Genomic DNA, 25,391 nt, shown 5'->3' on the forward strand with positions numbered 1-25,391 from the left:
GGTCTGTGCTTCTTTTTGAGCCACTCCTTTGTTGCCTTTATATTTTGGGTCATTGTCTTGCTGAAAAACCCAGCCACGACCCATCTTCAATGCTCTTACTGAGGGAAGGAGGTTGTTGGCCAAAATCGCGTGAAACATGACCCCATCCATCTTCCCTTCGGTACGGTACGGTACAGTCGTCATGTCACCTTTGCAGAAAATCACCCCCAAAGTATAATGTTTCCCCCATCATGCTTCACCGTTGGGACGATGTTCTTAGGGTTGTACTCATCCTTCTTGTTCCTCCAAACACGGCGAGTTGAGTTCATGCCAAAGAGCTAAATATTTGTCTCATCTGACCACAGCACCTTCTCCCAATAACTCACAGAGTAATCCAGGTGTTAATTGGCAAACTTCAGATGGGCCTGCACATGTGCCTTCTTGAGCAGGGGGACCTTGCGGGCACTGCAGGATTTTAAACCTTTAAGGCGTAATGTGTTACCAATGGTTTTCTTGGTGAATGTGGTCCCAGCTACCTGGAGATCATTAACAAGTTCCCCCTGTGTAGTTTTATGCTGATCTCTCACCTTCCTGATGCTCAAGGATACTGCACGAGGTGAGATTTTGCATGGTGTCCCAGATCAATGTCGATTGATAGTAATTTTGTATTTCTTCCATTTTCTTACTATTGCACCAACAGTTGTCTCCTTCTCACCCAGCGTCTTACTTATGGTTTTGTAGCCCATTCCAGCTTTGTGCAAGTCTATGATCTTGTCCCTGACATCCTTAGAAAGCTCTTTGGTCTTGCCCATGTTGTAGAGGTTAGAGTCTGACTGATTAGTTGAGTCTGTGGACAGGAGTCTTTTATACAGGTGACTATGTAAAACAGCTGTCTTTAATGGAGGTAACGAGTTGATTAGGAGCATCTAACTGGTCTGTAGGAGCCAGAACTCATAATGGTATGTAGGGGATCAAATACTTATTTCTCACTGCAAAATGCAAATAAATGTATCTAATTTATACAATGTGATTTTCTTGATTTTTTGGGATATTCTATCTCTCAATGTTAAAATTAACCTTTTTTACTAATATGGAAGTTTATGGTCACTTTTGCTTGACAAAAACACAGATATATTTTAATAGTCAATATGTTGCAGCTACTTTTCTGTACATGTTTTTGGCGCAATGAAGAGAATTAACCGAAATTGGATGCTGTTGCTGCTTCTTGACTGGACTTTGTGGAGGATTAAGGTTCCTATGTTGGGTGTACTTGTATCCACATCTGCTTGTCTCACAATTTTTAATCTCGGCAGCGATCATAATGAGATGTAGACCCTCCCCCAAGATTAAGATGAATTGCATAAAACTTTGTTACAACTTTGTACACTGGGACATAAATATATTTTTAATTGGGCTCTTTAAAGCATCTTAGAGTTCAAAGCCAAATTGAAGGCACAAAATGTTTTGCTATCAGTGAAATTACAGAATTATCTGATTCAGAACATTGAATGCCGAGCACAAATGTATCAGATAGTTATTTAAAGAACAGAAAGAATAGAACATGATGTTGACATTGGAGGTGGCATTATTCTCACCTATTAGACTGTGGCAGTACAATATCTCCTCTGCGAAACTTAGGTCGCTTATTGAAGAAACTACAACGCATCTGTCTCACTTGATGTTTATTAAACCAAACAATTCTGTCCTGAGTGTTCAATTTGATGTGTTTCTTAGGAAATTCAGAGGAAAAAGGATTAGAGCTCAGCGCTTGCACCGACTCCAGGAATTTAGCTACATCGGATATTTATGTGAATATTAACAGAACACTGGAAAGATTAGGACACTTTATCCTTTCGACAATCAACCAGAGTCTAAGTTTATCTTACCAAGGATGTGGAGAGAATGTAGCCAAAGCCGAGGTGACATATACTCAAGGGTTTGCTATGGTTATTTAAACTTCTCTATATCAAGTCATTCCTCTATTTCTTTTCTACTGAGAAAGCAAATAAGGATTTTGTATCTCTAAAAGAAAAACTGTGGCACACGTAGCAACTCACGGTTTTATGTAGTACTTGTGAAACTTAAATTGAGACCATGTTCACACGTTCAGTATTTGGTCAGTATTTCACATCAATATTTGTAAGCCAAAACTAAGAAGGGGTGAAAATGCAAAAAATGTGTTTCTATTATACTTTTCCTCTGATTGTTCCACTCCTGATTTTGGCTTACAAATACTGATGTAAAATACTGACCAAATACTGAACATGTGAATGTGGCCTTATACTGAAAGGCTGCCGATCAGCCGATGAATGAGAAAAAAGCTTGTTCGTCGGGTGAAATGATCTTTTGCACAGCGCAAAAGATCTTTGTTCTCCATGGTGCATCGTCCTGTGTAAACCGCGCTCACATTACCAACAACCATGGCAGCCTATGTGCACTGAGCGATCTATTACAGATCACTCAGTTTGCATAATTTATTGCAGTTTGTCTGTGTAAACAGACTACCCTCGATTCCTTCGCTATGGGACTACTGGATACAGCTGTGCACAGCGCTTAGCTATCTCCAGCAGTCCCATAGAAAATGAATGGGGCAGCAGCCACTTCTCTGGTGAATGATAAGGGTCTAATCATTTGCGCCCCTGCTGATCTAACCTGTAGATAGGTAGATATGGGGCTACCGTGAAGAAATTAACTTTATTCCTCCCGGCAGCCTCGGACTTTCAGTCATAGAGGTTTGGCCGGTGAACTTCAGTCACTGCTCTGTACTCAGTGAGCCACAGCTGCAACCACACCCTGGCACTGACTGGTAGCCAGCTCTACAGTGCATCAGTACGGAGCCTCCTGTCAGTCAGTGCCAGGGCATGGTTACAGCTGCCGCTCACTATGTGCTGAGCAGTGACTAAAGCTGCACCAGCCGCACCTCTATGACTGAAAGTCTGAGGCTGGTGGAATGAATCATGTTAATTTCTTCCTGCTATCTGGGCTTCCAGTGCAGTGGCCGCATGGCTCTAGAATGCTATTAACCTTCAGAATAACCCGATATCTGCAGGTTAATAGCATTTCTTGACATGACCAATTCCCTCTAAGTGTCTTTTTTGGTGTTTTTGGTAATTTCCTGAGCACAGTCCAGAGATGGGTTCATATGCACCATTGATACAGCCGAGGCACCAAAACAGCAGGTTCTTGATAAAAACTTGTTCTTTATTCCATGCCAGTTAAAAACATCACAGGAAGACACAGCAAGCAACATTTTTGGAAATAATTGGCCTTTTTCAAGCCCTTAAGGATTAGGAGTAGTGATGAGCGAGCGTGCTCGTTTAACCCTTTCACTGAGCATGCTTGGATGCTTCCCTACTATCTTCGGCGTGCTCGTATAGTATGTTTGCGTCCCTGCGTATGCATGATTTACAGCTGTAACACAGCCTAAACACATGTGAGGATTCCCTAATAAACAGGCAATCTTGGAATGTGTTTAGGCTGTGTAACAGCCATAAATCATTCAGACACAGGGGCGCAAACATAATATACGAGCACGCCAAAGATACTCGGGAAACACCTGAGCGTGCTCGGTGAAAGGGTTAAACGACACGCTTGCTCATCACTAATTAGAAGCTGTATGAAATCTTTGAGGGCTTGAAAAAGGCCAATTATGGCCGAAACATTGCCTGCTGTGTCTTCCTGTGATGTTTTTAACTGACATGGAATAAAGAACAAGTTTTTATCAAGAACCTGCTGTTTTGATGCCTCGAATTTCCTGAGCACTTTTCAACTTTATATTTACCATTGTGTTATTTTTTAAGGGATTTTTTGGGGGTAGTTTTCGAGCGTCTTTTTACAGTTTTCTTCCAGATATTTTTAAAATTCCGTTAAACAATGAAGAAGATGCTCGAGGTTTGTTTTTTTTTCAAAGCAAAGATTCTGACAAAACGCTCAAAAAGACACCTGTCTTCTCATTGTCTTCTATAATAAAGTATTGGGCGTCTTCCTAGCTGGAAAAGCCAGAAAAATGGATGTGTTTCTACTTTTAATATGCAAATTGCCTCTTCAGAGAAAAAGAGGACTTGAACTCTATAGCGCCACCTAGCGTTCAAGTCCTCTTTTTCTCTGAAGAGGCAATTTGCATATTAAATTTCCCAGAGGAGCATTGCACTTCGAAAAAGCCTCCTTACCTTGGCATGCCAGAGCTGGTATGTCACTCTCCACAAGGAGAAACTTTACCCTTTAAACGCTTAGAAATCTTTTTGAAGACCTGAAGCCATTAAAAGAAGCTGAAAAGCCGGAACATATGAACAGCAAATTGTTTCTACATAGAAAATTATTTTTAGCATTTTGTCAGTGGCGTTTTACACACATAAATCAGGGAGAAAAGACAAAGTGTGAACAGATTTTAAAGGAGGTCTCAGGTGTATATTGTATTTAGGATCTTTTCTTGTAGTATTTGAGAGTCTTCACTGGTTGCTTTTCTATGAGGAAAATCTATAATGCTTATGTGTTCACAAAAGAGTTAAAAAATTCAGGTGTATGGTAACGAGTGATGCCCTTATGTGATCATTTCATGACTAGTGTTGAGCGAGCATGCTCGACACTGCTCGGTACTCACCCAAGCATCACGCTACTCGGGATGTTCGGCGAGCACCGAGCATTTCCGAGTTACTAGGGCGGGAGCTCGGGTCTCCGCCCTGCATGTTTGGCGCTCTTTACAGAGCCAATGAACATGCAGGGATTGCCAGCCAGTCACTGTAATGCCGCAGCCATGTTGGTTGTGGGCATTACAGTGATTGGCTGGCTGCACAGCGTCACCTCGAGTATTTAAAACTGGGCGCCACCATCTTGGACACAGTCGCTCCGGATCAGCCAGTGTAGGGTCAGTGCTGCTAAGCTAGGGAGAGATATGTAGTGCGGAATAGTTAGTGTAGGGTCTCTAAAGCCTGCCAAATTAAACAAACAGTCCTTCTCAGGACTAATATCCATCCCAGATATCAGCAGGCTGTATAGGAGACGCAGTGGTTATACCAGCAAACGCTGCATTACAGTCCTGTGTGCTCCTGTTGGTCAAATTGCTAGACTTATCACCCCAGTCTCAGGGGCCAGGAAAAAAAATTTTTTTTCATCTAAATCCTGTTTTTTTTTTTTCCCCTCAGTCAGACTGTACAAATACCCGTCTTATTAACCTTTTTGTATTTTTTCCCCAACCCCCCAAAAAATGAGTGTGTCTGTGACTGTTCAGACACCAATATATCTGTTTAAAAGAGTCGGGTGTAGGCCAGAGAAATAGAACTGTGGTTTTGCAGTTCCACGGGTCAAATCTCTGTATTATCCTGTTTTTGGCATTTTTGCCGTAAAAAAAACAGTAATAGTCTCTCCCTGACTGGTCAGACACCAATATACCTGTTTAAAAGAGTATGGTGTAGGCCAGACAAATAGAACTGTGGTTTTCCTCTTCCACAGTTCTAATCTCCTTTTTATTACCCTTTTTCCATTGATAGTGCGAGTGTAAGCTATTTTACTTCATTTACAATGGGCAAGGCACGTGGCAAGGGACATGGAACTGGACGTTCTGGTGATGGTGCGTGTAGAGGACGGGGCCGTGGCCAAGGTGAAAATGTGCCACAACCAACAGCCACATCTTCTCGCTCCCAATTCTTGACCGAATTACTAGGGAAGCACACTACAACACCGGTATTGTGAACTGATCAGTGTGAACAGGTTATTAACTGGATAGCAGATAATACTTCCAGTTACCTGGGCACCACCACCTCTGGTCTGTCTTCCACACGGTCAAGTTTTAGTAGCCATGAGTCTCAACCACATACTCCTCCTCACCCTGATGCTCCTTCCTCCCACCATGCCGAGTGTCGTCAGACAGCAACTGATCCCACGCTTGGACACTCTGAAGAGCTGTTCACTGGTCCATTTCCATATTTGTGCCCCTCGCCTGCTCCGCTTGAAGTGGTGGAAGAGGAGATCCCATGTAGCGATGGCCAAATATTTGAACAGCCACGGCCAGAGGAAGTCAACGCTGGCAATTTGTCACAAGAGGTGGATGATGACAAGACACAATTGCCACGAAGTGAGGAGGAGGATCGTGGTGCGCAAGTGGAAGAGGAGGAGGTGGTGGATGATCTAGTAACTGACCCAATGTGGCAGGAGGACACACAAAGCGAGGCCAGCAGCACACAGGGGGAGGGAGGCAGAGTACCCCAACAGGCAGGAAGAAGCAGTGTGGTGGCCACACACAGAAGGCGGGCAACAGTTCCCCGTAACACCAACACGAGGGACGTTGCCAGTACAAGCGGTAGGTCTTCCATAGTCTGGAATTCTTTTAAAAACTCTGCTGATAACCCCAAAAAGGCCATTTGTACCACCTGCCATGCCAGCATCAGCAGGGGTGACAAAACTACCAGCCTGACCACCACCAGCATGAACAGGCACATGGCAGCAAAGCACCCGACTTTGTGGGGCGAACCCCAGGGTCCACGACCAGTGTCAGCGGGTGTCACCACTGCTTCTTCTGCTGTTGTGCATGTAATAGAACCCCATGTTGTGTGTGCAAGGCAATCCTCTGTCCATACTGCATACAAAGATGCCCCCTCCTCTCAGTCTTCACTTGTTATGGCAGTTTCTCAAGAAACAGCATCAACGTCCACGTCCCACCGCAGCATTCAATTGTCCATATCCCAGAGCTTTGAACGAAAGCGCAAATACGCAGCCAACGCCCCACAGGCCACAGTTCTAAATTCGCACATTTCATGACTGCTTGCGTTGGAAATGCTGCCTTTTAGGCTGGTGGAGACGGAATCCTTCCACAACCTTATGGCGGTGGCCGTCCCTCGGTACTCGGTCCCCAGCCGACACTATTTTGCCCGGTGTGCCATCTAGGCACTACACAAGCACGTGTCCCAAAACATCTGCCATGCCCTCAACAACGCAGTTACTGTGAGAGTCCATCTGACAACGGACACGTGGACAAGTGCTTGTGGCCACGGACGGTACATCTCCCTGACGGCACACTGGGTAAACATAGTGGAAGCCGGGACCCAGTCGGACCTTGGGACGGAACACATCCTCGCCACACCGAGGATTGCGGGCCCTATGTCAGTCAGAGTTGCCCCCACAGTGTACAGCTCCTGCGCATCATCCTCTTCCTCATGTTCAGCCTCCAGCTCAGATATCACCACATCAGTTACAAGCTGGAAGCACTGCAGTACTGCCTCAGCCAAGTGGCAACAGGCTGTCATGAAACTCATAAGCTTAGGTGATAAACCTCACACTGCTTGTGAGTTGTGGACAGCTGTGAAAGAGCAGGCAGATCTGTGGCTGAGACCGCTGAACCTACATCCAGGCATGGTCGTGTGTGACAATGGCCGTAACCTGGTGGCGGCTCTGAGGCGAGGCGAGATCACACACGTACCATGCCTGGCTCATGTGCTTAACCTCGTGGTTCAGCGGTTTCTTAAATCGTACCCCGAGTTGCCAGATCTGCTCGTCAAAGTACGCCGCCTGTCAGCTCATTTTCGCAAGTCGGCTACAGCTTCCGCCACCCTTGCTGTGTTGCAGCAGCGTTTGCAGCTTCCGGCACACCCACTGGTGTGTGATGTCCCCACACGTTGGAACTCTACTCTCTACATGTTGCAAAGGATTTGTGAGCAGAAGAGAGCAGTTGTGGAGTACCAGCTGCAACAAGGCCGTCAATATTCAGGTCAGACTCCACACATAAGACCTCAGGAGTGGACCTGGATGTCTGACATATGTACCATCCTGACAAACTTTGAGGAGTCCACCAAGATGGTGAGTGGCGATGACGCCATCATTAGAGTCAGCATCCCACTTGTCTGTCTTTTGCAGTGCTCTCTGCAGAGAATTAAAGTGGAGGAATTGCAGCCAGAGTATGATGAGATGGATCAAGAACCCGTAAGTGGCGATTACACACAGCCCAGCCTCATCTCATCCCAACGTGCATTGGGGGACAATGAAGGAGAGGAGGAGGAGGAGGAGGAAGAACAGGAGATGGTATCATGCGCTGTAGACGGTAGTACCAGTACAACGGTCATACAGTCGATTCAGTGTGCGTGGCCTGAGGACAGGGGGGAGAAGAAGGAGCAGGAGGAGAGCATGGTCAGTTGTCATCTTGGTGAGGACACGGAAGTCTTGCCCGTTACCAGTCTGGCACGCATGACTGACTTTGTTACGCTGCCTTAACCGTGACCCTCGCGTTGCCAAAATGTTGGGTGACAGTTATTACTGGTTGGTGACACTTTTAGACCCCCGCTACAAGGAGAACTTTCACTCTCTTATTCCTGAGGTGGAGAGGTCTACAAAAATGGGGCAGTACCAGAAGGCCCTTGCTGCAGAACTGTTAAAAAAAATCCCCATCTGAACACGCTAGCGGCAGAGGTCACAGTTCGTTGACCAACCAAGGCGTACAGGCGAGAGAGATGCAACTCCAATCCAGCAGAGGCAGGGGAACACTGTCAACATTCTGGGACAGTTTTCTGAGACCCGCCCAGCTTACAGGCCCTGAGGCGCGGGGTACTCTCACAAGGAGTGGAAAGTTTCAAAAGATGGTGAGGGAGTACCTGGCCGACCGTACCAGCGTCCTCCGTGATTCCTTTGTGCCTTTTAATTATTGGGTATCCAAGCTGGACACTTGGAATGAACTCGCTCTGTACGCCTTGGAGGTCCTGGCCTGCCCTGCCGCTAGCGTGTTATCGGAGCATGTTTTTAGTGCCGCTGGGGGAATTATAACTGATAAGCGCACTCGCCTGTCAACTGACAATGCTGACAAGCTGACCCTTATCAAAATGAACAAGGGCTGGATTGGGCCAGACTTCTCATCACCACCAAATGACAGCAGAGTAACATAAAGTCAAATCCACTGTGTTACTTCGGGAGGTGTATTCCCATGCACCGCTTCACACCCACACATGGGTATACGCTTCCTCAATTCGGATGTATTTTGCTCTTCTCCTTATCCTCAGCCTTCACCACCACTATACCACCAGGGTGACCGTGGCCCGTGTTGCCAGCATTGCAAGTTCCTCCGTCCTAATTTTTGGCAGCTTTTGCTTGGAAGGCATAGGCAAAGACTATGGGAGACCCACTCCCCAATAATGGGAATAATGTTATTAATATTCTGTACTGCATGGCTCTTGTAAGGGGCATTAAAACCGTCTTGTTAAACCACTCTGACCTCCACGTCTCTTCCAAGGGGCATTTAAATCATCTTGTTAAGCTACTGCAACCTCCACGTCTCTTCCAAGGGGCATTAAAACCGTCTTGTTAAGCTAATGCGACCTCCACCACTTTTCCAAGGGGCATTAAAACCGTCTTGTTAAGCTACTGCAACCTCCACGTCTCTTCCAAGGGGCATTAAATCCGTCTTTTTAAGCTACTGTGACCTCCACCACTTTTCCAAGGGGCATTAAAGCTGTCTTGTTAAGCTACTGTGACCTCCACCACTCTTCCAAGGGGCATTAAAGCTGTCTTGTTAAGCTACTGCGACCTCAACCAATTTTCCAAGGGGCATTAAAGCTGTCTTGTTAAGCTACTGCGACCTCCACCAATTTTCCAAGGGGCTTTAAAGCTGTCTTGTTAAGCTACTGTGACCTCCACGCCTCTTCCAAGGGGCATTTAAACCGTCTTGTTAAGATACTGCGACCTCCACTTCTCTTCCAAGGGGCATTAAAACCGTCTTGTTAAGATACTGCGACCTCCACCACTTTTCCAAGGGGCATTAAAGCTGTCTTGTTAAGCTACTGTAACCTCCACCACTCTTCCAAGGGGCATTTAAACTGTCTTGTTAAGCTACTGCAATCTCCACGTCTCTTCCAAGGGGCATTAAAACCGTCTTGTTAAGCTAATGCGACCTCCACCACTTTTCCAAGGGGCATTAAAACCGCCGTTAAGCTACTGCGACCTCCACCGCTTTTCCAATGGGCATTAAAGCTGTCTTGTTAAGCTACTGCGTCCTCCACCGCTCTTCCAAGGGGCATTAAAACCGCCTTGTTAAGCTAATGCGACCTCCACCACTTTTCCCAGGGGCATTGATATTGTCTCTTTATTCCACTGCAACCTCTACGTCCCTTCCAAGGGGCATTAAAACCGTCTTGTTAAGCTACTGCAACCTCCACGTCTCTTCCAAGGGGCATTTAAACTGTCTTTTTAAGCTACTGCAACCTCCACGTCTCTTCCAAGGGGCATTAAAACCGTCTTGTTAAGCTACTGCGACCTCCACCACTTTTCCAAGGGGCATTAATGCTGTCTTGTTAAGCTACTGCGACCTCCACCGCTCTTCCAAGGGGCATTAAAACCGTCTTATTAAGCTATTGCGACCTCCACCACTTTTCCAAGGGGCATTAAAGCTGTCTTGTTAAGCTACTGCAACCTCCACCACTTTTCCAAGGTGCATTAAAGCTGTCTTGTTAAGCTACTTTGACTTCCACCACTCTTCCAAGGGGCATTAAAACCATCTTGTTAAGCTAATGCGACCTCCACCACTTTTCCCAGGGGCATTGATATTGTCTTTTTATTCCACTGCGACCTCCACGTCTCTTCCAAGGGGCATTAAAACCGTCTTGTTAAGCTACTGCAACCTCCACGTCTCTTCCAAGGGGCATTAAAACCGTCTTGTTAAGCTACTGCGACCTCCACGAGACATTAAAACCATCTTGTTAAGCTAATGCGACCTCCACCACTTTTCCCAGGGGCATTGATATTGTCCTTTTATTCCACTGCGACCTCCACGTCTCTTCCAAGGGGCATTAAAACCGTCTTGTTAAGCTACTGCGACCTCCACGTCTCTTCCAAGAGACATTAAAACCATCTTGTTAAGCTAATGCGACCTCCACCACTTTTCCCAGGGGCATTGATATTGTCCTTTTATTCTACTGCGACCTCCACGTCTCTTCCAAGGGGCATTTAAACCGTCTTGTTAAGCTACTGCAACCTCCACGTCTCTTCCAAGGGGCATTTAAACCGTCTTGTTAAGCTACTGCAACCTCCACATCTGTTCCAAGGAGCATTAAAACTGTCTTGTTAAGATACTGCGACCTCCACCACTTTTCCAAGGGGCATTAAAGCTGTCTTGTTAAGCTACTGTGACCTCCACCACTCTTTCAAGGGGCATTAAAACCATCTTGTTAAGCTACTGTGACCTCCACGTCTCTTCCAAGGGACATTAAAACCGTCTTGTTAAGCTAATGCGACCTCCACCACTTTTCCCAGGGGCATTGATATTGTCTTTTTATTGCACTGCGACCTCCACTTCTCTTCCAAGGGGCATTTAAACCATCTTGTTAAGCTACTGCAACCTCCCCGTCTCTTCCAAGGGGCATTAAAACGTCTTGTTAAGCTACTATGACCTCCACCACTTTTCCAAGGGGCATTAAAGCTGTCTTGTTAATCTACTGTGACTAGCCCAGGGGATGGGGATGACTCGGTACCTGGGCCTTTGCCTGGCCTTGGGGATGTCGCGGTGGTCGGCTCCCGGGCCCGTACCCTGGGGTCACTCTTTAAAAAGGGGCTAATGGATTTCTTAGTTTTATGAAAGTTCGTGACGCCACCTGTTGCTTCTAGTGAGAATCACCAGCACTGCGCAGTCCTCTGAGGCCGATGATAAGGCAGCTCGATGGTATATCTCCCCACAGGTGGAGCTGGGCCTCAGGGCAGCGTACGGAGAGGGGGACACAGGACAGGTGAGACCCAGCCGGGTCAGAGCAAGATCAGGGACAGACACGATAGTCACTTCAGTACCTTTTACTGATGGAAATTCAGGCACGTCCCAGAGCACTGTAGGGTGAAGGGTGCATATCAGGATCCTCCCCAATGAGCGGGTGTAGGGCCTCCTGTTCCTTGCCTGTTTTTGTTGTAGTGCGCCTCCTGCTTTTCTCTCACCCGAGTGAGACTGTCCTCGACACAGGCTTGCACCCTCCTGTACTGCTCTTGTCTGGTCGTGTCCCAGTCTTCAGTGGTCATGTCAGCTTCAGGCTCGACAACACCAAGCTCCAGATTCATGGGCAGCTTTCCTGGCCTTGCCCGCATGAGATATGCTGGAGTGCAATTGGTGGAACTTACTGGTATATGATTGTACAGATCTACTAGGTCAGGTAGTAGGTCTGGCCACTGATTTCTCTCTCAAGTGGTATGGTCTTTAGCAGGTCGATGATGATGTTATTCATCTTCTCACAGAGACCATTGGTTTGCGGGTGGTACGGTGTAGTTCTTATCTTCTTACACCCGTAGAGATGGCAGAAGTCCTTGAACAACTCAGCCTCAAAGTCTTGGCCTTGGTCCGTCAGCACCTGCTCAGGATAACCATGGGGTCTACAGAAATATGCTTGGAACATCTTTGCTGCTGTCTCTGCCATCAGGTCTTTGACGGGGGCGACCACCAGGAAACGTGAGTAGTGATCCACCATGGTCAGAGCATAAGAGTACCCTGACCTGCTGGGGGACAGCTTGACATGGTCCAGGGCCACGATCTCCAGGGGTCGAGTCGTCTTGATGGGTTGCAGGGGTGCCTTCTGGCTGCTGTAATCTTTTCTTCTAAGGCCACAGGGTCCACAGTCCCGGCACCACCTCTCAATGGAGCTGCGAATTCCTACCCAGTAGAATCGACACTTCAGCTTTTTCCAGCCAAAGTGCCCCGCCTGATCGTGGTAGGCCTCCAACACCATTTGGATGTCTGTCTTGGGGACCACTATCTGCCTTACCATCTAATGGGTTTTTGGATTGACGTACCTCCGGCACAGCTTCTCACGGTAGATAAACAGCTGGCTTCTATCGTTCCATAGCTGCTTTGCTTGGAGAGACGCTTCCTTCTCCAGGGAGGCTCCCTCTTGGGTTTTCAGCTCCTTGATGCGGCTGACAACCGGGTCACTGTCCTGGGTCTCTTTTCAGCTGTGGTGAGGCAGGGGGTTTAACGTCGTTCCACGCTGCCTCCTGGAGGCTCGTTGCTCATGGATCATCCCATTCCGGTGAAAGGCAGGTAGCTCAATCTCTTCCAGGCCATCCACTTCTTCTTCTGTGTCTCACTGGTGAGGCATCCTGGACAGGGCATCGGCGTTGGCGTTCTTGCGGCCCGCCCGGTATTTAATTGTAAATTGGTAATTTGACAGCCGAGCCATCCATCGTTGTTCCAGCGCCCCGAGCTTAGCTGATTCAAGATGGGTCAAGGGGTTGTTATCAGTGAAGGCAGTGAACTTACTGGAGGCTAGATAGTGCTTGAACCTTTCAGTGATGGCCCAGACCAAGGCCAGGAACTCTAACTTAAAGCTGCTATAGTTCTCTGGGTTCCTCACGGTCAGGTGGAGCTTCCTGCTTGCGTATGCGATCACTTTCTCTTTGCCATTCTGCTTCTGACTTAAGACAGCTCCCAGTCCTTCGTTGCTAGCATCAGTATACAGCAGGAACGGTTGGCTGTAGTCAGGGTAGGCTAGGATCTCATCGCCTGTCAGGATCTCCTTCATCTCCTGAAATGACTCGGCTTGCTCTTTACCCCAGTGGAATGGGGGATTTCTGCCTTTGGGGGACTGCCCTACCAGGAGGTCTTGCAGAGGGGCTGCTTTCTTGGTGTAGTCTTTTACCATGTCCCGGAGCACTGTAGGGTGAAGGGTGCATATCAGGATCCTCCCCAATGAGCGGGTGTAGGGCCTCCTGTTACTTGCCTCTGCATAGTAAGTTTCTGACCTGCCTGGAGCTAGGCCTAACTTTGTCTCTGTCCTGCGCTGGCTGACCTTGTGGTAGGGCCTTTTCTTGGAATACACGCTCCTCAGCTTGCGGGGCCTATGTGTCTCCTGGCTCTGTTACGTATCAGAACTTTAGCGATCCTGGGACTTGTAGTTCTCCAGGGATTCCGGTTATGCCTTACTGGGTCATAGAGATCCCGGTAAGCTCGGACCCGGTGTCCGGTAACTGCTTCGGGGTGAGCCGGTTAAGCTCCTCTGCCCCCTATGTACTAACTCTCCACTCGCCTTCGGCCTACTCGGGCCCTCGCTAGGCTATACACACTAACGGCAGCTTGCCGCGCTTCACCGATCTTATGGCGCTGGCACACCTAAAGATCTAACTGAACTCCCTGAATCTAGCTAGCAGGAGCCTCGTGCTCCACTACTGAACTATTAGGTGAGTTCTCTAAACTAGACTGAGCTCCTCTGCAGACTAACCTCTCTCAGGCTTCTCTACTGCAGGAACTCTTCAGAGGAACTGAACTGCCTGGCTCCACCTTCCCTATTTATATCCCTAACGGGCTCCCTCTGCTGGTCTGAGGTGGAAGGTGGAGATGTGTGAATGCTTATGGTGGCCTCTTGTGGAGGAATCCATCAATGCACACTTCTAGGATCTGTGATACCAAGCGCAGCTGGGCGTCACAACTGCAACCTGCACGTCTCTTCCAAGGGGCATTAAAACCGTCTTGTTAAGCTACTGTGACCTCCACCACTTTTCCAAGGGGCATTAAAGCTGTCTTGTTAAGCTACTGCGACCTCCACCACTTTTCCAAGGGGCTTTAAAGCTTTCTTGTTAAGCTACTGTAACCTCCACCACTCTTCCAAGGAGCATTAAAACCGTCTTGTTAAGCTACTGCGACCTCCTCGTCTCTTCCAAGGGGCATTAAAACCGTCTTGTTAAGCTAATGCGACCTCCACCACTTTTCCCAGGGACATTGATATTGTCTTTTTGTTCCACTGCGACCGCCACGTCTCTTCCAAGGGACATCAAAACCGTCTTGTTAAGCTAATGCGACCTCCACCACTCTTCCCAGGGGCATTGATATTGTCTTTTTATTCCACTGCGACCTCCACCACTTTTCCAAGCGGCATTAAAACCGTCTTGTTAAGCTACTGCGACCTCCACCACCTTTCCCAGGGCATTGATATTGTCTTTTTTTTCCACTGCGAACTCCACCATTCTTCCAACGGGCATTGCATTTCCTCCTAATTTTAGTCAGCTTTTGCTTTTCAATGCATAGGCGAACACTAAGAGAGACCCTCTCCCCAATAATCGGTAGAAGGTTTTTTAGTATGCTGTAATCCACATCTGTTTCAAGGGGCATTGCAGTTCCTCATAATTTTTGGAAAGCCTTCCATTCACTGCTTAGGCCAACAGTGCACAGGAGACCCAGTTGCTATAAATGGAAAAAACGGTTTAGTTAAGGCCCTCTGACCTCCATGTCACTTCCAAGGGGCATTGGAGTGCCTCAAAATTTTTGGTAGGCATTGCACTCACTGCATGCCCTATAACTGTGTAGCCGAACCTCTCCTTTTGGTACAGAAACATATCCTACTAAACATGTGTGGTTGACTGGCCTGATATTGATGTGAATGGTCCCTGTTCCTCCTGCTCTTTCTCCTTTGCCACCACCTCATCCATCATTCATCACCTGAAGCTTTGTTTTAATGGGAGTCATAGAACTGGGATAGTAGCAGAAAAACATCCAGCAATCCTCGGAGGAGGTAGGATATGCGCCAAAACGCTGACCACCTCAGGCCAAGCCGCTGCTACATACATGCGCTTGCATTCCAAGAAAACAAAGCAGATGCTAACTTCTATCATCATCATCATCATGCTCCTCATCTTGACACTCTCAACTCCCCTGATGGAGAAGCCAGGGCCCACCGGAGGAGTCTGGTTCTCTGGTGGGCTCGTCAAATGCTGCCCTAAAGCAGGCCGGGCTAAGAAAAGTATGGGGGGATGTTCCAAGGAGAAGTTGGGCCAGCTGGGGACCGTTTATGGACACCCGGCCGCCCCCAGGCGGCTGGGGACCGTGTGTGGACACCCGGCCGCGGGGTGGCTGTGGACCGAGTATGGACACCTGGCTGCCCCCTGGCGGCTGGGGACCGAGCGTGGACACCCGGCCGCCGGGCAGCTGGGGATTGAGTATGGATACCAGGCCACCGACGCAGCCATGACATGGTGGCCGGCGTCTGCCTCTACATGCCTAAAAGGCCCAATTTCAAGTGCAAGCAAGCTAGCAGTATGGTATTGCAGCCTGGGGGTGGGTGGGTGGCATGCTGCACACTTACGCTTGTGATGCGCCCCCTGGGCCATGGGGTACCCGGTGCCAGGCTGGTCGATGCTCGGGGATGTCACAGTGGCGGTGACCTGGTCTGTGACCCAGGGCGGTCAATAAAAGGAGTTATGGATAGGGGATTTATAGTGTTTTTATAGAGTTTGTGGCGCCACCTGTGGAATGCGACTAAAGAGAGCCGCCGCTGCGGAGCAGTCCTCTGAAGCTGATGTTACTGCAGCAAGGATGGTGTGGCTCTCCACAGGAAGAGCTAGCTCCAGGGCAGTGTGGATATTGCAGGTTGTGCTGGGCATTGTAGTGCAGGAGTTGATGGCGCAGCAAGAAACACAGAGACAAGGAAGTGCAGTCCCAGAGTCTTTACTGGTGCTGATTAAACAATCCGGGACTAGGGTACTGGCTAGAAGTGGAAGTCCGGGATGTCTGGAAGCAAGTAAAGAATCCTCCTTGCAAGGTGAAGTTGGAGGCCTTCCCTTTCCACTAAACTCTTTGGCCCTGCTGCTTGTAGCGGTGCGGTGACCCTCGTCCCTGAGTGCGGCGTTTCTGTGCTCACCCGTATGGCAGGCAGCTCGAGCCTTGCTGGCGCGTCACTCCCACGTGGCGGTGCTGGACCCTGCGGTACTGCTGAGCCTCCGGGCATCTGATGGGGCCAGGAGACCTGCTGTCTCCTGCCCTCCGGTTTCTACTGCTGGGCCTTTCGGTGCCCCACAGTCTCTGACTCCGGTGTCCGGTTCTTCGGTGTTTGCGCCTTCTGGGGTGAGCTGCCGCGCAGCTCCAGTCCCCAGCTCCTCTCTCCTCGACGTCCTCGCTTCAACTCCTCACACTAAGACTAACTAACCCCGCCCCCAGATCCCAGTTGCCAAGGGGAGTGGCTGCCCTTGCTGGTCTGGAGCCAGGAAAGTGTTGCATGTTTAGTACCCCTGGCTCGGGGATCCCTGCTTGCTTCCAGGCATGGAATTACCTCTTTTGAGGGAGGCAATGCCACTGTGGCAACCGGACCCCTGGGGTGCCACATTCCCCCCTAGTTAATTTCAGTACTCCTGGACTGAGGATATCTTTCAAAATTAGCAAATAACAATTACAGTTCACATTAGAAGATTATGAATATAACATTTCTTGAACGTTACTGGTTATCAAAACATTATAAACACTGTTAATAACATTCTTCTTTAGTCAGGTGCAATTTTGAGCAACATGAGGGACCCGTCCGAAAACCCTCAACCTAGGCCCTGGGCGTGGCTGCAGAGCATAGATGATCCAGGTGTTGGACCACGTCTTCGGCCACGCCAAACGGGTTTTTGTTCTGAGTTCATTTGTTATAATCATAAAACCAATAAGGGGCACTCTAATAAGTGCAACTATTTACAATAGAAAGTTCTTTGGTTATTCACCGTCCATAACCTACAAGTCTTTATACCCTTACCGGGTAACTAAATGCAAACATGACCAACTTTTGCAATTCACTTTGAAAACACAACTTTTCTGCTTTACGGGTAACTATATACAGCATACATTTTAGTTCTCTTATACTTTAATTCTTTAGTTTCTCCAGCGAGCAGGGAGCTGACCTTTTGTACTCCTGGTCGATCTACGTAGTACGTTAGTTGTCACTGCTCTACCCTGGTCCCTTGTGTCTACCCCTGGTGTGGTGGGTTCAGTGTGAACTACTCTACGGGTAGTCTAAGGTAACACTGGTAGGCTAGGTAACCTCCTACGAATTCTTTGGCTCACCATGGGTACGACAGGTTCACTGCTAGCAGAGGGTTGATTCTCCTGGTCTGCTGATGATGAAACTTCTGTCTCTGGGGCCGACTGGTCTTCCAGATGTTCTGGGACTTCTGCAGCTTCCGGTGAGGCCACTTGGAGAAAGGTAAGGACCGGTACTACAATTGCATTGTTCACCTGCGTCCAAAACCGGGGAAATTCTCCGAGAACTGTTTGGACCACTTCCTCCACTCCTTCTGTAGGCTGAGAGTTGTCTTGATCTTCTTCTGCATGTTTCAACTGTTCAGGACATATCTTCAAGTGATCTCTTGAGACTGCCGCTGAAGTTTCCCCTCCATCTTTGCTGATGAGGCACACTTTGGTGTTGTCGTAATTCGAGGGTAGGACGGTGTATGGCTCAACCTCCCACTGGTCATCTAATTTATGGAGTCGTCTCTTTCTCTTAAGTACCTGCTCTCCAGGTGACAAGGGAATGGCAGGTGCATGCTGATTGTAAGTCTTCTCTTGCTTCTGTCTTGCTTGGGACAAACTTCTTTCAACACACTCTTGCACTTTGTGGTATTTTTGCTGCTGCTCGGTATCCCAATCCGCATCTGGTGATGTCGTCTCTTGTGTTAAGACTCCTATGTCTAAGTCGATAGGTAGCTTACCAGGTCTTGCTCTCATCAGGTAAGCGGGTGTACAGTTGGTGGAGTTCACCGGGATGTGATTATATAGGTCCACCAAATCTGGTAACTTCTCTGGCCACAGGCTACGGTCTTCAAGGGGCAATATCTTCAACAGGTCTATCACCACCTGGTTCATCTTTTCACACAACCCGTTGGTCTGGGGATGATATGGCGTCGTCCTGATTTTCTTGCAGCCGTACAAGTTACAGAATTCCTGGAACACCTCTGCTTCAAAGGCTGGACCTTGGTCGGTAAACACCCGTTCAGGGTAACCGTGCGGGCGACAAAAGTGCTGTTGGAACACTTTGGCTGCCGTCTGAGCCTTCTGGTCTTTTACTGGCACTACTACCAGGAACCGGGAGTAGTGGTCTACTATGGTTAGAGCGTAGACATAGCCTGACCTGCTTGGGGCTAGCTTCACGTGGTCCAAGGCTACCAGTTCTAGTGGCTGTTTGGTGATGATGGGCTGCAGGGGAGCCCTCTGGCTGTCACGGTCTTTTCGTCTCAGGTTGCATGGACCACATTCTCGACACCATCTCTCGATTGCTTTCCTCATGCCAGCCCAGTAGAATCGCTCATGTAAAAGGACTTCCAACTTCTTCCACCCGAAGTTTCCTGCTCCATCGTGGTACGCTTCTATGACCATTGGCGCATCCCGCCTCGGGACTACCACCTGCCAGACCAGTTCATGTGTCCGGGAGTTGATACTTCTTCGACACAGCTTTCCCTCGTAGATGAACAGCTTGCCCTTCTCCTTCCACAACTGTTGGGTCTCCTGTGGAGCATCTGGATCAGGGTACGAGTCAGCTTGCGTCAGCAACTCCTTTACTAGGCGGACAGCCAGGTCACTATCCTGCGTTTCTGCCCATCCATGGTGGGGCAATGGGTTGAACGTGGCCTCTCTGTTGGCAGAGCGCTTGTCCCTCACACAGTGGGAACACTGGGTTACCCCATGACGATGGAAAGCGGGTATCTCTATCTCCTCCAGCTCTTCTGGGTCTTCACCCCCATCTGGCAAGTTGGGCATCCTGGACAGTGCATTAGCATTTGCATTTTTATGCTCCGTCCGATACTTGATTGTGAACTCGTAGTTAGACAGTCGGGCCATCCATCGTTGCTCTAGGGCACCAAGCTTTGCAGTCTCCAAGTGCGTCAGAGGGTTATTATCTGTGAAGACTGTAAATTTGGAGGAGGCGAGATAGTGCTTGAAGCGCTCTGTTACAGCCCAGACTATAGCGAGAAACTCCAACTTGAAGAAACTGTAGTTGTCGGGGTTCCTTTCCGTGGGCCGGAGCTTCCTGCTGGTGTATGCAATCACTCGTTCTCTGCCTTGCTGTACCTGGGACAGCACCACTCCCAATCCCATGTTGCTGGCATCTGTATGGAGTATAAAGGGTTGGCCATAGTTGGGGTAGGCCAGGACTTCGTCTCCGGTCAGAGACATCTTCAGTCGGGTGAAGGATTCGTCTTCTGGTTTACCCCATTTGAACGGAGGTTTCGGGTTGTTGGCCTTCTTGGACTGGCCTACCAGGAGGTCCTGCATGAGTGCTGCTATCTTGGTGAAACCCTTGATAAATCTTTTGTAGTAGCCTACCAGCCCGACGAACTGCCGCACTTCCTTGATAATGGAGGGTCTTGGCCAGTCCTTGATCACTGTAACTTTTTCAGGGTCTGGCGCTACACCTTCGGCGCTTACCACATGACCTAGGTACTGCACCTTGGGCTTCAACAGGTGGCATTTGGACGGCTTTACCTTCAGGCCAAAACCGGATAAGGCTTCGAACACCTCGGCCAGGTGCTGCAGGTGGTCTTCATATGTCTTCGAGTAGACAATTATTTCATCCAGGTACAGCAGGACAGTTTCGAAGTTCTTATGTCCTAGGCAGCACTCCATTAACCGCTGGAAGGTTCCTGGGGCATTGCAGAGCCCGAATGGCATGCAGTTGAACTCGCTGAGGCCCATTGATGTTGTAAACGCGGTCTTTTCTTTGTCCGCCTCTGCCACAGGAACCTGCCAATACCCACTGGTGAGATCCAAAGTGGAGAAATAATTAGCAGATCTTAATGCAGCTAGTGACTCTTCAATCCTGGGTAATGGGTAGGCATCCTTATGTGTAATGCGGTTAATCTGCCTGTAGTCAACACACATCCTCATTGTACCATCCTTCTTTCTCACGAGAACTAATGGAGCTGCCCAGGGGCTACAACTATCTCTGATCACCTCAGCCTCCTTCATCTCCCGTAACATCCCTCTGACACATTGATAGTGAGCTGGGGGTACAGGCCGGTACCGCTCTTTAATGGGCTGATGATCTCCTGTGGGGATATGATGTTGGACCCCTTTTACCTGCCCAAAGTCTAATGGGTGTTTACTGAAGACCCGCTCATACTCTTGGACCACCCGGTATACTCAATGCTTTTGGTGCAAAGGGGTGGAGTCAGTGCCCATTTGTAGCTTCTGACACCAATCCTCCATCTGCCCCTTGGAGCCATTATCCTCCACCGGTTTGGATGGAGGCAAGGGTTCCACTGTCTTTATTGAGTTGTTACTGACCGTGAATAATTAGCAACGGTAGCATACCGGGGTAAATGGACCTCTTTCTCCCCACAATTCAGGATGCGGATCGGCACTCTCCCCTTGCAGACATCGACTACCCCCCTGGCTGTCAAAATGGTGGGCCTACTGTCAGAGTATACGGGTTCTACCAGGGCCTGATAATCTTGACCCCTGAGACCAATTGCTGCTCGACACCATATCAACATTTCGCTCCTAGGTGGCATTGCAATGGGGAATGGATCACTCATCCTGACACTGCCAATTTCCCCTCCAGACAGCTCTACCTCTTGTCTTTTCATCAGGGCTCAGATTTCCTTCTGCAGAACTCACTGCTGACTGGAACTGGCAGTCTCTGCGACCTGTTGCAACAAAACAATAATTTCTCCAAGACAATTTTCTATCACATTAGTGTATAAGGTTATCATGGGATGACTTTCTCGGCGATCAATATCAACAATTATCTTTCCTTGTGATGGCAATTCTACTTTGCCAACTTTTATGGTCACCTCTTTATACCCCACCTGAGGTAAGGGCTGACCATTGCTGGCATAGATACTAAGATGTTCATCTGGACGGCGGGTAATGTCTGAATCAGTCCAGTATTGCTTATAAAGAATATATGGCATCGTGGTCACCTGGGACCCAGTGTCCAACAGTGCGGTCATTGGGATGCCATCAAGCACGACAGTTAGGACCGGTTGTCCTCCCACGTACTTGTCTCGCCAGCTTTGTGGGCCCGGTCGTCTTACTCCTGGGGGTTGGCCCTCTGCCCCAGGTGTTGCCCGTTTAAATTGCAGAATCTTGCGTAGTGTCCTGCCTTTTGATAGCGGCGGCAGATGGGTTGTCCGTCCTGGTCGTAGCGATTGCTGTTCCTCCCTCTGATCGGTGGAATTATTTTCTGTCATCGCCACGGGACGTCATCTGGACTGGAAGCCAGCTGGATCTTTTCCTTGGGGGACACTTGAATGGCCTGCACGGTTTTGGTTAATGCAGCCACACTTTTGGTCAGCTCCTGGACCTGGAGGCGCAGGTCGGCAGACAGGTCATTATCCAGAGTCTGCGTGTCAGCCTCCACAGGTTCTGGGGAAAAAGATGCCACCTCCTGGTGGTATGTGATAGCTGGGCGCCGGTGGGATACAGCACCGCCTGGTGTTGATTCTCGCAGCACCCGGATGGCTCTGTCTTTAAATTGTGCAAAGTCCAGATCAGGGTTTTGCAGAGCCATAATGCGCAGCTGTGTCCTGTGAGCGCTGGACAGGAGCTCCTCAATAAACTGCTCAGTCATCAATCTGTTCTCATCATGCACCCTGTCGGGGTCTACCTGTTTGATGGCCCGCAGCGCCTCCTGCAGGTTTAGAGCATAGTCCCGTACACTGTCCTGCACCCTTTGTTTGCACCCATAAAACTTCATTTTAATTTCTGCTGCGGTGCGGGTGTCATAGGTATCCTTCAAACGGGCCAGTTGTTTCTTTTACAGTGCCTTTGTCTCTGCCTGGCCAGGACTTCACTTCTCTCTGGGCTGCACCGATTAGCTGTCCTATGAGGATGCTGACTTTTTGCTCTTCAGACAGGGGGTATACTTTAAACAAACTGCGCAATCTTTCCTCAAAGTCATTCAGGGTGTGCGACTCCCCTGAGTACTGGGGTAACCACGCCGCCCCCGGTATATATGGCATTGATAACGGCATTACAGTGGCAGCGGCTGCGCCTGCGGCTGAACCCTTTTCCATGTTGGGCATCTTCCTCCCCCCTAGTGAACCTCAGCCAGATCCTGGGCGTCTCCTCACGCATGCTGCTCTGCAGGCGGAAGGATCTCTTACCCAGCGGTTCCGGATTGGGGCTTCTTTCTTCCTCTCGGCGGGCGGCAAACCACGTGATCACACCGTTCAATAAAGTCTATGGCACACAGGACCCGGTTATACCGGGCTTCATGAATCCTGTTCGTGACGCCAAGTTGACGCGCCCCCTGGGCCGTGACCCAGGGCGGTCAATAAAAGGAGTTATGGATAGGGGATTTATAGTGTTTTTATAGAGTTCGTGACGCCCCCGCTGTCGAGTAGTCCTCTGAAGGTGATGTTACTGCAGCAGGGATGGTGTGGCTCTCCACAGGAAGAGCTAGCTCCAGGGCTACTTGTGCTGATTAAACAATCCGGGACTAGGGTACTGGCTAGAAGTGGAAGTCCGGGCAGCCTGGAAGCAAGTAAAGAATCCTCCTTGCCAGGTGAAGTTGGAGGCCTTCCCTTTCCACCAAACTCTTTGGCCCTGCTGCTTGTAGCGGTGCGGTGATCTTTGTCCCTGACTGCGGCGTTTCTGTGCTCACCCGTATGGCAGGCAGCTCGGGCCTTGCTGGCGTGTCACTCCCACTTGGCAGTGCTGGACCCTGCAGTACTGCTGAGCCTCCGGGCGTCTGATGGGGCCAGGAGACCTGCTGTCTCCTGCCCTCCGGTTTCTACTGCTGGGCCTTTCGGTGCCCCACAGTCTCGGACTCCGGTGTCCGGTACTTCGGTGTTTCCTCCTTCTGGGGTGAGCTGCCGCGCAGCTCCAGTCCCCAGCTCCTCTCTCCTCGACGTCCTCGCTTCAACTCCTCACACTAAGACTAACTAACCCCGTCCCCAGATCCCAGTTGCCAAGGGGAGTGGCTCTCCTTGCTGGTCTGGAGCCAGGAAAGTGTTGCATGTTTAGTACCCCTGACTAAGGGATCCCTGCTTGCTTCCAGACATGGCATTGTAGCGTCGGCGTCCCTGCCTCCTGCTAGGCAGGGACGCTGTTCCCCTCACCTCTCCGCTCCATGCCCGGCGTCCTCCTCCCGCTCTGCTGGCAGCGCGCGCTGCTTCCCGGCCACTGTGCTTAGGGCGCGCGCGCGCTACCCCTCTCTTAAAGGGGCCGCGCGCGCCGTCCTAAGGAGTCCCCGGCCAATGGCCGGAGGACCTCACCATATATAAGGCACCTCCTCCAAAATGGAGGTGCCCGAGCAATGTTGTAGCATAGTTCATCACTCTGCTTCAGCCCTCAGGTCCCGTTTCCAGTTACCTGCCCGTTTCCTGCCAGTTTCCTGTCTGATACCTGCCTGACTCGTGTCTATCTGCTGTTATTCCTGCGGTCCGACAGTCTGCCTACCAGCCCTGCCAGTCTGTCTATGGATCCGGCTGCCCGCTCACCTGGGAGCGCTCACCTGCTACCTGCCTGCTAGCCTACCTGGAGGCTCTGCCGTCACGTGCTGTGACCACCTGCCTGTCCAGAGAATCTTACCCGCTCACCTGGGAGCGCTCACCTGCTACCTGCCTGCTAGCCTACCTGGAGGCTCTGCCGTCACGTGCTGTGACCACCTGCCTGTCCAGAGAATCTTACCCGCTCACCTGGGAGCGCTCACCTGCTATCTGCCTGCTAGCCTACCTGGAGGCTCTGCCGTCACTTGCTGTGACCACCCGCTTGTCCAGAGACTCTCGCCCGCTCACCTGGGAGCGTCCACCCGCTACCTGCCTGCTAGCCTACCTGGAGGCTTAGCCATCACTTGCCGTGACCACCCGCCTGTCAAGAGACTGCCCCCGTCACTTGCCGTGACCTCCTGCCCTCTTACCCAGAGACTGTCCCCGTCACTTGCCGTGATCTCCTGCCCTCTTACCCAGAGACTGTCCCAGTCACTAGCCGTGACTGCCTGCCCGCCTTCCCTGGGTGTCACCCGCTTCCTTACAAGGACTGCCCCTTTGTATAGTTGCTCTGTGGTTCCACCTCCCAGACCCGTTACAGGCATTATCTCTTTTGAGGGAGCCAATGCCACTGTGGCAACCGGACCCCTGGGGTGCCACACTTGCATTCCAAGAAAACTAAGCAGATGCTAACTTCTATCATCATCATCATGCTCCTCACCTTGGCACTCTCAACTCCCCTGATGCAGAAGCCAGGGCCAACTGGAGGAGTCTGGTTCTTTGGTAGGCTCGTCCAATGCTGCCCTAAAGCAGGCCGGGCTAAGAAAAGTGTGTGGGGGGATGTTCCAAGGAGAAATAGGGGCGGCTGGGGACCGTGTGTGGACACCCGGCCGCGGGGCGGCTGGAGACCGAGTATGGACACCCGGCGGCCCCCTGGCGGCTGGGGACCGAGTATGGATACCTCGCTGCTGAAGCAGCCATGAGGTAGTGGCCAGCTTCAGCCTCCTCCAAACTAAAAGGCCCCATTTCAAGTGCAAGAAAGCTAGCAGTATGGTATTGCAGCCTGGGGGTGGGTGGGTGGTAGGCTGCATACTTGCGCTTGCATTGCTAGGAATGGGGGGAGGTACAATTGAACACTGCCCTGGGACAAGGACTTGCACGGGGATAGTTGCAAGTCTGCATCTTCTGATGCGGAAAGGATCACTTCTGATGGGCTCACTTTTAGGCAGTGACCTGGGTGTCAAAGATGCTTCCAGGGGTCTTCCCCATGCTGTTCCCATATCTTTTCAGCACTG

At 49.9% G+C, this 25,391-nt stretch overlaps 1 protein-coding gene across 1 annotated transcript in view; it reads left to right on the top strand.

Annotated features, from left to right (window-relative positions):
* The window catches only part of LOC141162056 (uncharacterized), a 539,567-nt gene that overhangs the window by 452,672 nt on the left and 61,504 nt on the right, over nucleotides 1-25,391 (top strand). The window contains exon 63 of the mRNA XM_073647724.1: nucleotides 1,714-1,898. Within this exon, the coding sequence (XP_073503825.1) occupies nucleotides 1,714-1,898 (185 nt within the window). The remainder of the gene's footprint in view (nucleotides 1-1,713; nucleotides 1,899-25,391) is intronic.

Source organism: Phyllobates terribilis, unplaced genomic scaffold (assembly GCF_046119375.1).
Source record: "Phyllobates terribilis strain yellow unplaced genomic scaffold, ASM4611937v1 Scaffold_9__5_contigs__length_417890890, whole genome shotgun sequence".
Classification (NCBI taxonomy): Eukaryota; Metazoa; Chordata; class Amphibia; order Anura; family Dendrobatidae; genus Phyllobates; species Phyllobates terribilis.